Genomic DNA, 13,515 nt, shown 5'->3' with positions numbered 1-13,515 from the left:
GAGAAGTCCTTGATGTGTATAAACATCCATGCCAGTGAGACCATTCATAATGGCCAAGCCAGTTCAGCTCCACCCTCCACCCCACATTCATGCACACAGAAAATTTCTTAAACATATAAACTATTATGACAGAGGAAGGACAAAGCTATCCTTGTGTGGCAGCTTTAACCAACTGGCATGGTTTATATTTGATGAGTTATATGTACTGACATTTGTGTCTTCCAAAATTCATAATAGCAAACTGGGATCATTTTTTATTAGCAACAAATGGTTCTCCCAAAAGGCGGCTTTTATTGGAAGTAGTGGTGAGAGTATCCTTCATTTAAAAAGTCAGTGTCACTTACTTTTCTATGTTTCACTCCTTAATTATTTATTATGAATACAGTCTTCACTGAATGAGGGCACCTAGCATAGCTTGCTTTGTGCACCAATTTCAATAGAAATTGGAACTGACAACTGTTCAAAACCGCTACAGTAAAGGCAGTGAAAACAGTTAAAACTTACAAGTGGTGACTTATTTTTCTAAAACTATCACTGGGTCTTAAGTAATTTTAGGGTTAGGCCCCAAAACTGACAAACTTCTCAACTAATGTCCCTATTTCTTTCTATATTCAAGTGCTAGTTTTTAATCACTAAAAAGGGAAGAATTTTGTTCACGCGTTCTCTACAACCCTGCTTGAACATTTTAGTTTATGCCACCAGAAATTCACTACAATCCTAAATGAGGCTTTCAAAATACCTCATTAAAAAATGCAGTTTGCTTGTTTTAATTTGAGTTTAAGATGTAGGTGCTGGAAGAGACAAATGTTTGTCGACAGAAATTGTGAACCTCAATGCAATCTGAAAGTTTTACCTTGGGACTTTCTCTGCTTACTTAACCCTTAGTGAACTGCACCAACAAGAGCAGTCATTTCACTGTCACTACGGAAATAAAGGAAATTAGACATCTCAAAAGATCCTTCAATACCAAGATGAAAAAGGTTAGAAAAGTTCTGAATGTACAGTTTCAAATGATTTTAACCAATTTAGACAAATTAGTCCTTATTTTAAAGCCCAAAATCTTCTTTTGATTCCTTTATGAACAGGGCAGAAAAGAGGGAAGTCAAGAAAAAAACCCGAGGGAAAGAGGCAGGTGACTAAGCTCTAATATTTGTAATTTGTTTTTCCAAACTTTTTCAATGCATAATTACATTCGAAGCCTCTTGCTACTAAAAAAAGCTAGAAGTTCTGCACTTCCATTACTCAAATACAGAAGTTTTGCAGTCCATTTTCCTACTCAAAACTATTGACATTTTAAGATAAACTAAAATTAAACCCATAAAATTAAATTATTCTATTGTGAAAATCATTTAGTGACTTATATCATCAATCTCTATAACCTATTTTGTAAATTGACTATGGATTATTTTAAAGATAACTAGTTCTCTTTTGGAAGGTTTAACTAAAAGAAGAAAGTTATTAAAGCTTGGCTTAACTGAATACTATGCATTTATCAAATACAGACTGAATTCTTAATTTAGGTCCAGCTGTGCCTGGGTTGTCTCAGACCAGTGGATAATCTATGGCTGTTGCCGCAATACTTGGCTACAGTGGGCCATGCTAAGACTAAACCCTTTAAAATGAATGATGGTCCAGGCTTTCAGCAATTAAAGTCAGGACCTGAATCTCATTTGTGTTATGTGTATGATGCATTTTGTGATTAGTTAAGTGACACTTTCAGGTTTAACTGGATGCTATTATCATTTTCTGGTCAACTCACAGAAGGAAGCATGGATTACATTTTCAATAATTAACTGATGTAATGCCTTCAGAAGATTATTCCAAGGAAATGACTGGGAATCGAAGGAAATTGCCACCAGCTAATGGTCAGCAAAAGAAATTTCAATCACATGGGAAAAACTGAACACTGTGCGAAGTGTCAAGAAAGGTAGGTAAGATTAAAGTTTGTTCCACAGTTATGCAGTTATAGCTGTTAAGAATTTTATAATGGTCACCTTTACAAAGTGTTGTATACTCCATTTGGAAGTTCACCAGTTAATTCTCTTTTAAAGACTGACAATTACATGGCAATATTTACAAAGGAGTTTTAATCTTGGTACTGACTAATTGGCAGTGAGAGCAATATTGAAAGAATGTTTGATAAAGAGCTCCATGTTAGAAAACTGCTATGGCAGTTTTAAGACCTAGCATACATTCTGAAATACAGGTTTCAGAATGAGACAGCTGCAGGGTACTGAATGTTTGGGTCCAAAGTTTTAATGCTATTAAATACTGTACATCAATAGCTTTTACAGTAACCAGAATAGACATCTACTCGCATAGGTCTCTACAAAATGCTCAAAGGCTATTCAGAGTAAGTTTGACAAAGCTTCAACTTAAACCTCAGAAGGGTTTGTGAAAGTGAGGCTAAGATTTAAAGGATTTACAAATCGTTTAGTCCTGAAATCTTATGATACCAAAGAAATTCCTATAAATTACACAGCAGCAGATTTTATACCTTGTTTTGGAATATCACACTGCAAACTCTTAATACCAGAAACAAACATTATGGACCAAACCAACAGCAAATGAGCCTTCAGCTGATACACGCGAGCCAGGATTTCTGTATAGAAAGGAGTACAAGTTCTAGGCAATGACAAATAACAAAAACTGACAAACTAGAGATCTAGTCCCACCACCACCAAAAAAAAAACATTCCCCAACAGTAAGAGTAGAACACACTTGCCTTCTGACACTGATCGTTTAAGTCTCTTGAAATAATTCTCCAGATATAAACTACAGAAACCCTCCCACTCCCAAAATGTTCTATGTACTCACCATCTGTAGGATTGCACCATATAAACGGAGGAGAACTTTTCGTGGCTCATCTGCAACTGTCTCCATGGTGTCAGGTAACGAGCACTGGAACAGCATGTTGCTGAGGCCACCTCTATCAAAAGAAAGGTGATGTTCATAAGGTCTACTGAACGTCAGAAAACTGTACATTCCACTCATATCAGTGAAGAATAGATTCCTGCTTTGGTACATATTCCAAGGCTCTGGACTGTCAAATGTGGAATGATTGAGCTGATCTAAACACAGACCAAATTCAAATTCTTCAGCACATCACTAAACCACAAATCAATAAGAAATTTTTTTAAGACTTCTCATAACATAGCTTGCCATTAGAGACAAACCTAAATTTTTATTTGGGGGAAGAAAAAAATAGGTCTTTTACTTACTGTGGGACAGTCGGTTTTTCTGCAGAAGAGTTACATTGGAATCTAGCCTGAGGAATAAAGACTCTTCCACATTTTCAAAATGCCAATTTATTACTTAAGTGAACAGCAACAGGATCTATTTGGGGAAAGGCTCATGAGTAGAATAGTTTATATGGTGAAGGTCAGGACTGACATGTTTTAATGAGCTTCACGCCCAGTAGCTAAAATGATGCTGTTCTAAGCTGTACAGGTCTGTCGCATCTTATGTGTAATTAAGATGTGCGATTTCAGCTTTACGTGGTTGGCAAAAACAAAACCAAAAAAAGAAAAACAATTGAAATACTGTTTTTGTAGTGCGGGCAATTCCGCCTGCCATTCAACTCAATGTAATTTTGACTATATGTGGTTTTCGCTTTACGTGCAAACTGCAGAACGGGACCCCTCCCCCGCATAAGATGAGACTCATCTGTGCTCATCTCTTCATAAGCACTAAACCTCTAAAAAGATTAGATTTAACAGTCACTGAAAAAAGTTCAGTTACTTTATCTTGAGACATGCAGTTATGAACACAGAAGTTTGGCAGAAGTTTTCATACGCTTCTGCGAACCTGATTGTGTACTATGCTCTCTCCCTTTATTTACTTGTAACATCAGGTATTGAAGGACACCATCGATTAATGGCTTAATTAGAACCCCAAAGAAATTGCATGATTTCAGCCCTGCTTACCTATAGTAAAAATAAAATAAGAGTTTCACATGGTAGTTTAAATGCAGAAACCTGTAGATCTAAAAAGTATTGAAATTTGATTTGCACTAGCTCTCAGTTTAATTAACCGACTGTTTGAGGAGCCCTATTATAGTAGGAGTAGCACCTGTTACACGGGGCTGTGAAACAAACATCTACTATATGTGCTGCATGATATGATTAAAAACCACACAAAAAGGAACCTGTAAGATTAATGAAATGTTTTCAGCTTGTACCCTTTTTACTAGAATAGTTTAAAATTTTACTTGAACAAAAACTTCCAGTGCAGCTTGATCGGTCAAAAGAATGCTCATTTAACTATCCATGGACAACAAATTAGTGTGATGGCATGTCAGCTTATTCTGCAAACAGACTAGATTTACACAGTCTGTGCTATGGTTTCAGAGGTGTTGGGTCTTTTGAAGTCCAGTAGTAAAATATTTTCATATAGCATCTTTAAATGTAAATTTTTGTATTTAAAGAGTAACCAATAGTGTCAGAGGAGAAAATACTGCCTACAAGTGTGACAATAGTTTTATTGAGGGGAAATGAAATGGAATACATCTGGAGTGATATTTTCCTCTGCTGGTGGTCCAACAGCAAGCAGAATATGTTCAATGCCCCTTTTATAGGCAAAAATAAACAAATTGAATTAAAAGGCTGATGACGCTAGGCAGGTAGAATAGGATGAAAACTGTAATTAGAATTGGTTCTCAGCTTCATAAATGGGACAGCTGAAAACAATGGACACCATCTAAGGTTATTTTTGTTCCTTGTGGTTGCAACAGAGTGATGAGTTTGTCAATTGTTATGGTGCCAAAAGGAAGATAATAGTTGGCATCTATCAGATGCTGAGAGGGCTATAGTTTGGCACTTGTACAATCAAATGGATTCATCTCTATAAGCAAGCCTGGAATTTTTAAATGTTTATATTACCATAGTCACTCGCATCCCAACTAGGATTGGGATCCTGCTGTGCTAGGCAGTATACCAATATATGATCGAAGACATCAGGGAAACATGCAAAATCTGAGAAAAGAAGATGGTGGTCAGCTTGCAGTGGTAATCACAAGAGCTGTGAGATGTTGGGTGAACAAATAAAAAAAGTTGAGTTAATCATCCCCAGGAAGTTACCATACTTTCAAGCTAAATATCTAGTCAAATTAAAGTATGGTACGGCAAGACAGGTATCTGTCAAGGGGGGGAGATTCAGTATACTTCTGGCTCTCTCCCCCATATCAGCAAGATCACATTGCTTTGCTATCCTGGAGCTAATATTGCTTTGTGTATCCCAGTTACAAGTTCATCTTTTGAAAGCCTTCAAGCATTTAATTATCTTGGCAACAGCCTGGTTATCCAGTATCTGGACCAAGTTTATTATAGCAAACTGAACCCCCTCCTTTAAATCATTTCAAGATAAAAGATTAGAGTGAACACATATGCTCATATTATACCCCATTTATGCTCACTTATTTCGAGCAAAACAAAGTGCTACAGAAGAGTTACCACTACATTGCCTACTTGTTTCTAATATGTAAATCAGTGATCTGATTATCTTGAAGACAGCCATACCTGTCTGTCTCTCACCCAGTAAATTATTCATAAGGCAGCAACAAAAGATTGAGAGGGAAAGAAAAGAACACTGATGCCACTCACAACTGCAGGATTTTCATAGGTTTCAGTTATTTATGATTACAGATGTGCATCACCTCTTACCTGTAATGCATAAAGCTATGTTCATTACAAAATTTCATAATGTCTTAAGTACTGCAGTTTAAAGAAAGGTCTTTATGACAGTGGTGTTTTACAAAAATGGCAGCTATTGCTACATACTCCACTTGCTAGTAGTCTTATCTTTTAATATTTCTAATGTGCTGAAATGGCTTAGAAGGGCTCAGGAGAACCTTGTTTTTAAACACTGAAATAAATTGGTTCAACCATTTAAGTCCCAGTATGCAACATAAAAGTTTGTTATTGTCTCAACTTAGCTTTGATTAATGAGTCTTATTTAAAATGCAGTTCTACCCTGAAACATGACTATCTAAACCTAATTCATTCTTACTCAACAGGTATACTCCCTGCATATAATATTCAGAGTCATAACAGGCTGATTAATGCAGTTACTTTTTTTGACTTCTGTGAGCAATGCAGAGCTAGTTGTCTAGTGAGAGGTGATTTCAATTCATTCTTGAGCATGACTAACAGAATTGATTACGAAGTTACAGCTGCAGGACCAGTTAGATTTTGCCCACATACCCGTGCAACCCAGTTATCTTCAGTGGGTTTATAATAATAATAATAATAATAGGAGATACACCAGTCTCCTAGAACTGGAAGGGACCTTGAAAGGTCATCACGTCCAGCCCCCTGCCTTCACTAGCAGGACCAATTTTTGCCCCAGAATCCCTAAGTGGCCCCCTCAAGAATTGAACTCACAACCCTGAGTTTAGCAGGCCAATGCTCAAACCACTGAGCTATCCCTCCTGCACAGGTATGAGGGCAAAATCTGGCCTGAGAAACCTTTTTCTAGTACTAACACAAGAGAAGAAAGAGCAAAAGAAAGTTTGACTTTAGAATCCCAGGTTGAGTTTGTTGGTACAGCAATTAGAAATTTTTTTTTTTAAATTGAGCACATCTGCTAGGAAATAATTGAGAGAGACTGGGTAGCTCATGCTGCCATTATTCAATATTTGTTTTCAGACCACAACTGAGCTTTAAACAAATATGCCGGCAGAGGCACTCTTTAGGAAGAGGAACTTATACAGGTATTTGGTAAAACTGCTAAATAATCATGGTTGATTTTTTAGCTGCATAAGGTGTTTAGGAGATCCTGCAGTCCTTTAAGTGATTGTGCCAGTATCCTGGCACTACTTAGTGAAGTGCACCAATATCAAAGTACAGCTAAAGGTGATGGATAATGTTTTAGAAAAGGTTACCATGCAATACACATTACTGCAGCCTTTATTTTGCCTCCCACAGATGGCAGAACATCTCACCACTTTACAAAAAGCTGCAGCTCTTTCAGATGCCCAAAAGCTCAGAGGTCTGGGAAAAGCACAGCAGGATAGACCCTGTCATATTCTATTGCTCAGGTTTACCTTCAATGGGATCCTAGGAGCCTGAATGTCAGAGACCTACAAAAAAAGCTGTGTAGATCAGCACTTCCTGAACTTATCTGCAGAGAACTGGCTACTGACATGGCACTAGCTACTCATTTTCAGCTGCTTCAACAGAGATCTATGCCCTTTGCGATGAAGTAAGAATGCCTTTTAAAAAAACCCACCACCACTGAGAAGCAGCCAGTCTGTATGCTTCTACTGGGGCTGCTAACTACACAGAGAAAACAGCAGCAATCCTTTGGAACCAGAACCATCTGTGGGAAATGAATATCCAAGGAAACATAGTACAAAGCATCCAGATAATATGTTTAGGGAAGAAGAGGACCAGGTGATCTGGCAACTATAAGTATGCGGTGGGGGAAAGACTAGGCAACTTATAACCATGCAGGTAAACAGAGGGGAGAAAGTAATAGAAAGATAAGGGAGATGACATGAAGAGCAAAAATAAACCATGTAGAGTCATGACTACAACACTAGGGCTACCTACATCTCCAAATAGCATTTAACTCAGAACATCAAACTGTTAATGTTTACTTCCCTTGTAAAGCCCTTGAGAATGGGATAGTTTAGTCGTCTTCGGATAAACAGTCCTTTCAAATTAATTGTACTACAATACAAAACCAGAGTGATGGACAATTCCTGTGTGAAGGACTGATTTTGAAGTGTATTTGTCTGGTGTTCTACTGATGACACTGTATCAAGGTTCAGGAATCCTTGTGCTATTCTATTTAGTTTGAACTTGACTATGCTTTGCAAGGGCAATAGTTTCATGCACTTCATCTCTGAAAGATGTAATAATGGCACATCATACAGGAGACCAATAAAGGCTTTCCTCATGACAAGTCACCTGAAGCTGTAAATACAGTTTCTGAATACAATACCAATGTAACAATGAAAAAAAAGTATGTGAAAAGGCAACAAGATTCAATTAATCTGCTTCTGTGGCACCGTATGATTTGGCATTTCAAACAGGGACTCCTTTCTCAGCATGTAGAGAGATGTCCAATAGCACTATGGTGTGATACGCTACTCAGTAAAGGTTGGCATACACCATCCCAGCTTCTGACTAATGGCCACAGAGGGGAAAAGAAAGTAACGCTTTCTTTGCAAGAGAAGTAGAGTACTACCACTAGTTGAAGGCCAATACCAAAGATGAAAGGGTTATTCATAAGTGTGACATCGCACCCCATAAAGCTTTATGAAAATATGCTTATGAATGTTTACATGACATAACTGGAAAGTTTTAGGCTACATATGCCATGTAACATCTCTGTAAAGATTATGATCTACAGAAGCTATTCATCCTATGTATATGTACATATTATTGTATTTGAAGTTATGACTATTGGCTGTATACTTGTTTAGTTTTAAATAGCCTTAGTACAGCATTTGGTCAGCTTCTTTGGGAAGAAATTTGCAAGTCAAGTACCCAATCAAGAAGCACTTAAGGGACAATGGATCTTGGAAGGCTTCAATCCACATAAGTAGTCTACATGAAGACATTCAAGGTAGCATGTGAACCATGGTTGCTACCTGTAAGTTTGAGTCATGCATGGACATGCGACTTGCCCATGTTACTCCAAAACTCCATCTTGTAGCTGGAATTCTACACAGAGGGAGGGAGGGGTATCCACCCACAAGAGAAAGTCTATTTAAACCTTTGGGAGATCCCTCCACTGTCTTCAGCTGGCTCAAGAGATATCCTTTGGGGGTGGAGAGGCTACCTGAAGGAAACTGGAAAAAAGGACAGTAACCACAGGGTGTGTGAGTGAGTGCTGGACCCAGACTAGGAGATTAGTCTGTAAAAGGAAGCTTACTGGATCACCTCTGAGGGTGAGGTTTTATCTGTATTCGTTTTACTGCATTAGATATAGACTTGAATTACCAAGCAAAATAAAACAAAACATGCATTTTGTTCTGTCTGTTACTACTTGAAACCACTTAAATCCTACTGTCTGTATTTAATAAAGTCACTGTTTACTTCCTATTTAACCCAGACTATGCATTAATACCTGGGAGTGGGAGGCAAACAGTGTTATAGAGGGCAAACAATTTATGAGTTTACCCTGCATAAGCTCTATACAGGGTAAAATGGATTTATTTGGAGTTTGAACCCCATTAGGAGTTGGGCATCCGAGTATTAGCTTTTTTAAGCTGCCTTCAGTTAAGCTTGCAGTTTGTGGTTCAGACTTGGGTCGGTGTTTGTGGCCAGCAAGTGAGTCTGGCACAACTAGGCAGGGCTCTGGAGTCCCAAGCTGGCAAGGAAGGCAGAGGCAGTAGTAGTCTTGGCACATCAGTTGGCAGCCCCAAGGGGGTTTCTGTGATCCAACCCATCACAATAAGGTTTAGAGGCAACATTTCCAATGTCTCTGCTCAGTTTTCCGAAACAGCAAAAATGGCACAATTGTCATTTTCACATATAACTTTGTTCTGAATAGCTGTGCAATTGGTCAGAGTAATGTCATTCACTCTGCTATCAAGTCACAATATTTTGACCCTCCCTGACATCAGGAGCTACATCTAAACTGGTAGCAGTTTTCCATCATCATCATGGTCCTATTACACCTCTGGCGTTTAAGGGTGTCAAAATTCCTCCACTCTTGTCTGTTTCTGGCAAGTCTTTCAATAGTCTCCCAGCTGTGCCCCAGGTTTTTCAGTTTGGCTTCCACAGCTCTTTGCCATGTCATTTTCGGACAACCTTGTTTTCGCTTGCCTTTAGATGCCCATCTTACTGCTACTCTGGTGATGGAATTAGTTTCCATCTGAGGCATATGACCGATCCATCTCCAACACCTCCTGGCAATGATGGTGCTCAGAGTCTCTTGGATGCACTGTGCCAACAAAGCAGTTTTCCGTAAACAGCCATTAACAGGAATACCCAATTTTGTTAATCCAAGACTCACCAAATCAGGGCTATGTTCTCCGTAAGAAGGAAATGGAGTCCAAGAGGTTCTATGGCAGTAGAGTGCAACAGCTGGCCAGAAAAATGCAACAATTTAAGGTATTTGTCACAGCCCCCTTCCTGAGGAAAGCTGCCAGCACAAAATAGCCTGGATAATTTGTCTCAAAGGCAAAAGGGAAACCTTCTAGAAACGCAGGAGAGAGCACCACAGTCTGAGGCAAAATGGAAACGTTTAGCCTCAGTCAGTGAAGCAGGTTGACAAAGAGAACAACAGGAGTGGGTAGAAAAGAGTAATATAAGTATCCCAACACAGTAGGAAGATTATTAACTGGAAATTAAAGGACTTTTGGATAATGTCACTCTGGTGACTATTTGCAGCCATTTGGACAGGTAAAGTTAGAATATCAGGGAACCACAATGACTGTGATCCTTTAATGTTTAAATAACTAATTATAGAAAACATCCAACTCAGAGATCATATCTGTATAAAGAGTAAAAAAACCAGACACCATCTTAAGTTTAGTGTAACTCAGAAATTCAAGAAGAGTCTTCATTTTACTTTGTATACTATCAACTCCATCTAGTCATTTCCACCATTTAACTTGAATAATCAGTGCTCTGTATATGGAGAAACATTTAAAATGGAACATGTTTTAGAGCCACAAAAAGTGCCAGAGGGGCTCAAGTACAAGTGTAGCTCCTGAAGGTTGGTTAGAGAATTAAACAGTACTAGATTTCACGTTAATTAAGATACTAAAATATTTTAAACTTGTTGGGCAAATAATTTTGAAGTCACAAATCCCCTTCACGTAGTGGCTTTTGAAAACGCAACCCCCTGAACCACAGTAATAGTCAGAGGTACTTGGGCATTTGGAAATATTTAAGACTCATGTAAAAATGGATACTGCTCTTTCACTGTTAGAGGGCAGTTCCAAAATACATTATTTACACTTGCTGACCAAAGAATCCACACTAACTCCCCCATGTTCATATCCAGGCCATACAAACCTGGTTACTCCATAGTAACCAACTGACATGCTGAATCACAGCACTACAGAAACGGAGATGACTCACAATGCTGGGATTTGCACTACCACTTTCAATTTATAGATGAAAAGAAAATGAAATTTTGGACACTGAAAAAAGTCACTGAGTCAAAAAAAACAAGGAACAAGTCTGAAACACTCAAATTGTTCTAAGTGGAGTGCAAGCATTTTTAGGCAATTGTATAGCAGTGCAGGAGCTCCCACAAATGCTCTGGTGAGCCACGAATCAAGCATATTTTGGTAACCATCCAAAGCACCTCCTCTTGGTTCAGAGTTGAGCCACAGATGTAACGGTGCCGACCCCCCTTGCCCTTTGGTTCTGGATTCGCTACCCTGACTTAACTACTGAATTCCAACTGATTTCTGCTGCCCAGCCCCCTCCACCTCCTGGGCTTTGGAAGATGCCAAGGAAAATAGGTCCTCCCTGCCCCGCCCCCTCTGGGCTCTAGGTGGGTTGGCCGCACTGACCTTGCAGCTGGTCGTCTGGGCGAGGGGGAGAGGAGGAAGAATCCAGCTGAGGAGCTCAGCCAGCCTGTCTACTCCCCATACCTACCTCCAACAAGCAGTGAGGGGGGCGCCCCTCACCCCCCATAGTGCCCAGGCCAGGAGAAGAATGCAGGTGGGAGAAGGTCCCCGCCCCCCTCAGCCCCATAGTGCCCAACACCCGGCCGGGGGGGGGGGGAGGGGGAACCACTAGTTCCCCGCCTCCTCAGGCGCAGAGCGCCCGCTACACCTCCACAGTGCCCGTCCTCCCCGGCCCTTTCCCGCAGCGCCGGCCCCTCAATAGCGCCCGAGGGTTCCCTGCCCCGCCCCTGAGAAAGCACCGACCTGATGGGGCTGATGCGCAGCTGCTCCTCCCGCAGCCCCCGCCAGGCCCCGGGCAGGAACTCCTTGCACCACAGATACGCCTTGCGGCGGGTGCGGGAGTCGGGCTCCTCCTCAGGTGGCGGCAACGTGGCCGGTGGCTGGTGCTGCGGCGCCCGCACCTCCGCCAGCTCCTTGCCCTCGGCCTCGGGGTGAGTGGGCGGCGACGGCGGCTGCCCCGCGGCGGGCAGGACCACCCCGGGGCCGGCGCCACAGCCGAGCCGCAGCCCCAGCGGGGAGGGCTCGGTCTCGCCGTTACAGAACTTGGTTTTCATAGCGCGGGCGGGTGAAGCAAATCGGGGGGGAGCTGCGCGCGCTCGACTCGGTGCCCGCATACGGAATGTGAGAGGCGCGCGCCTGCTTCCCGTTCTTATAGCCGCTGACACGCGGATCCGCTCACCTCGCTCACACCCCCTTCGCCTCCCTCCCCCTCACCCCCCGCCGCCCTTTCTGATTGGCTCTAGACCCTGGCTCGGGCAAGAGACGCCTCCTGATTGGCACAAAAAGGAAGCAGCGGCGCCAGCTGCCGCAACGCAGGCTTTTGTGAGGCGCACACGAGCAGCCTATTGGCTGCTCCCGGTTGCCCCGGTGATCGGTGCGGCTCGCGCGCGCCTCACAATGATGTGGCGAGGGAGGAAAGACAGAGCAAGGTGGTTCACCCCCGAAGGTCACCCCCACCTTCCCGCGCTCAGCCTCCATCCCCCTCCCCTCTGAGCTCCGCCCCTCAGCCTCTTCTCGGGGCTTAGCGCCCCCTCTCTGTGTGATCAGGCTCCACGCCCCGTGCCTCCATCTCCCAGCTGTGCCCACCCACCACCCTTCCAATTCCAGCTGTGCCCGCCATCTCTCTCACCCTCCTAGCACAGGGATGTTCGCCTGTTGTGCTCAGCATCCCCCTCCCACACAACAGGATTCTCCGGGGGTGGGTGGGAGGGGCAGGACATTAAGCCTTAGCAGAGCTGGGTAGTCACTGGAGAGGAAGGCAAAAGGGGGCATAGCTAGAGGTGTACTTGTGATAAGCTCTGAGTACAGCTGGACAAGCAGAAGAGGGACCCTGGGACCAAGCTGAGGTCACCTTATTTTAGGTTTGGTTTAGCACTTGGAAATTTAATGTAACATTATTACATCATTCAATAGCTAGCGTTTAATTGACTTAGTATGTCCTGGGATGTTAAGCTTTGGGTGGCAGTGTCATCTGTCCCCCATTGCAGTGAGCACTGTGGGAGCTACTGCTTCGCAGGACAGATTGGTTCATAGTAACCAGGAGTTCCTTTAGCTCAAGCTCTTCTGGAAAGATGCAGGCTAATTAACAGTCTTATTCAATTGGAGTTGAGTCACAGAGAGATGACAAACTTCACACATTTGACCTGTACTGAAAGGTGAACTCCAGAGGAAAATTGGTTTCTGTGTACATTGCTTTAAAGTTTTGGGTTTTTTTAAATCTATTTGTTTTTTACATTGGAAATATAAGAAATACCATGCTCTGATGGCTTTTTCTTGAGAGACTGGCAGTATTTGCTGTGTTAGGATGGTGACATCATAATCAGCTGAAATCAGTGAAAGCTTTCCTAGCCGTCAAGTGGAGTGGGAAGGAATGTTAAAATTGCCTAAGACTTAATATCCTCTCTTGTCATAAAAGAGCA

The 13,515-nt window shown here is 41.8% G+C and overlaps 1 protein-coding gene across 1 annotated transcript in view; it reads right to left on the bottom strand.

Moving 5' to 3' along the window:
• CHKA (choline kinase alpha) overlaps positions 1-12,206 on the bottom strand; it is a 28,102-nt gene extending 15,896 nt beyond the window's left edge. The window contains exons 1-2 of the mRNA XM_032801558.2: positions 11,840-12,206; positions 2,818-2,929 (exon numbers count right to left, since the gene is read on the bottom strand). Coding sequence (XP_032657449.1) covers positions 2,818-2,929; positions 11,840-12,150 — 423 coding nt within the window. The 5' untranslated portion in view covers positions 12,151-12,206. The remainder of the gene's footprint in view (positions 1-2,817; positions 2,930-11,839) is intronic.
• Positions 12,207-13,515: the final 1,309 nt, after the last annotated feature.

The sequence above is a fragment of the Chelonoidis abingdonii genome, chromosome 4 (assembly GCF_003597395.2).
Source record: "Chelonoidis abingdonii isolate Lonesome George chromosome 4, CheloAbing_2.0, whole genome shotgun sequence".
In the NCBI taxonomy this organism is placed as follows: Eukaryota; Metazoa; Chordata; order Testudines; family Testudinidae; genus Chelonoidis; species Chelonoidis abingdonii.
Note: the sequence above shows the minus strand (reverse complement) of the source record. Positions and strands in the feature narration are given on the sequence as shown.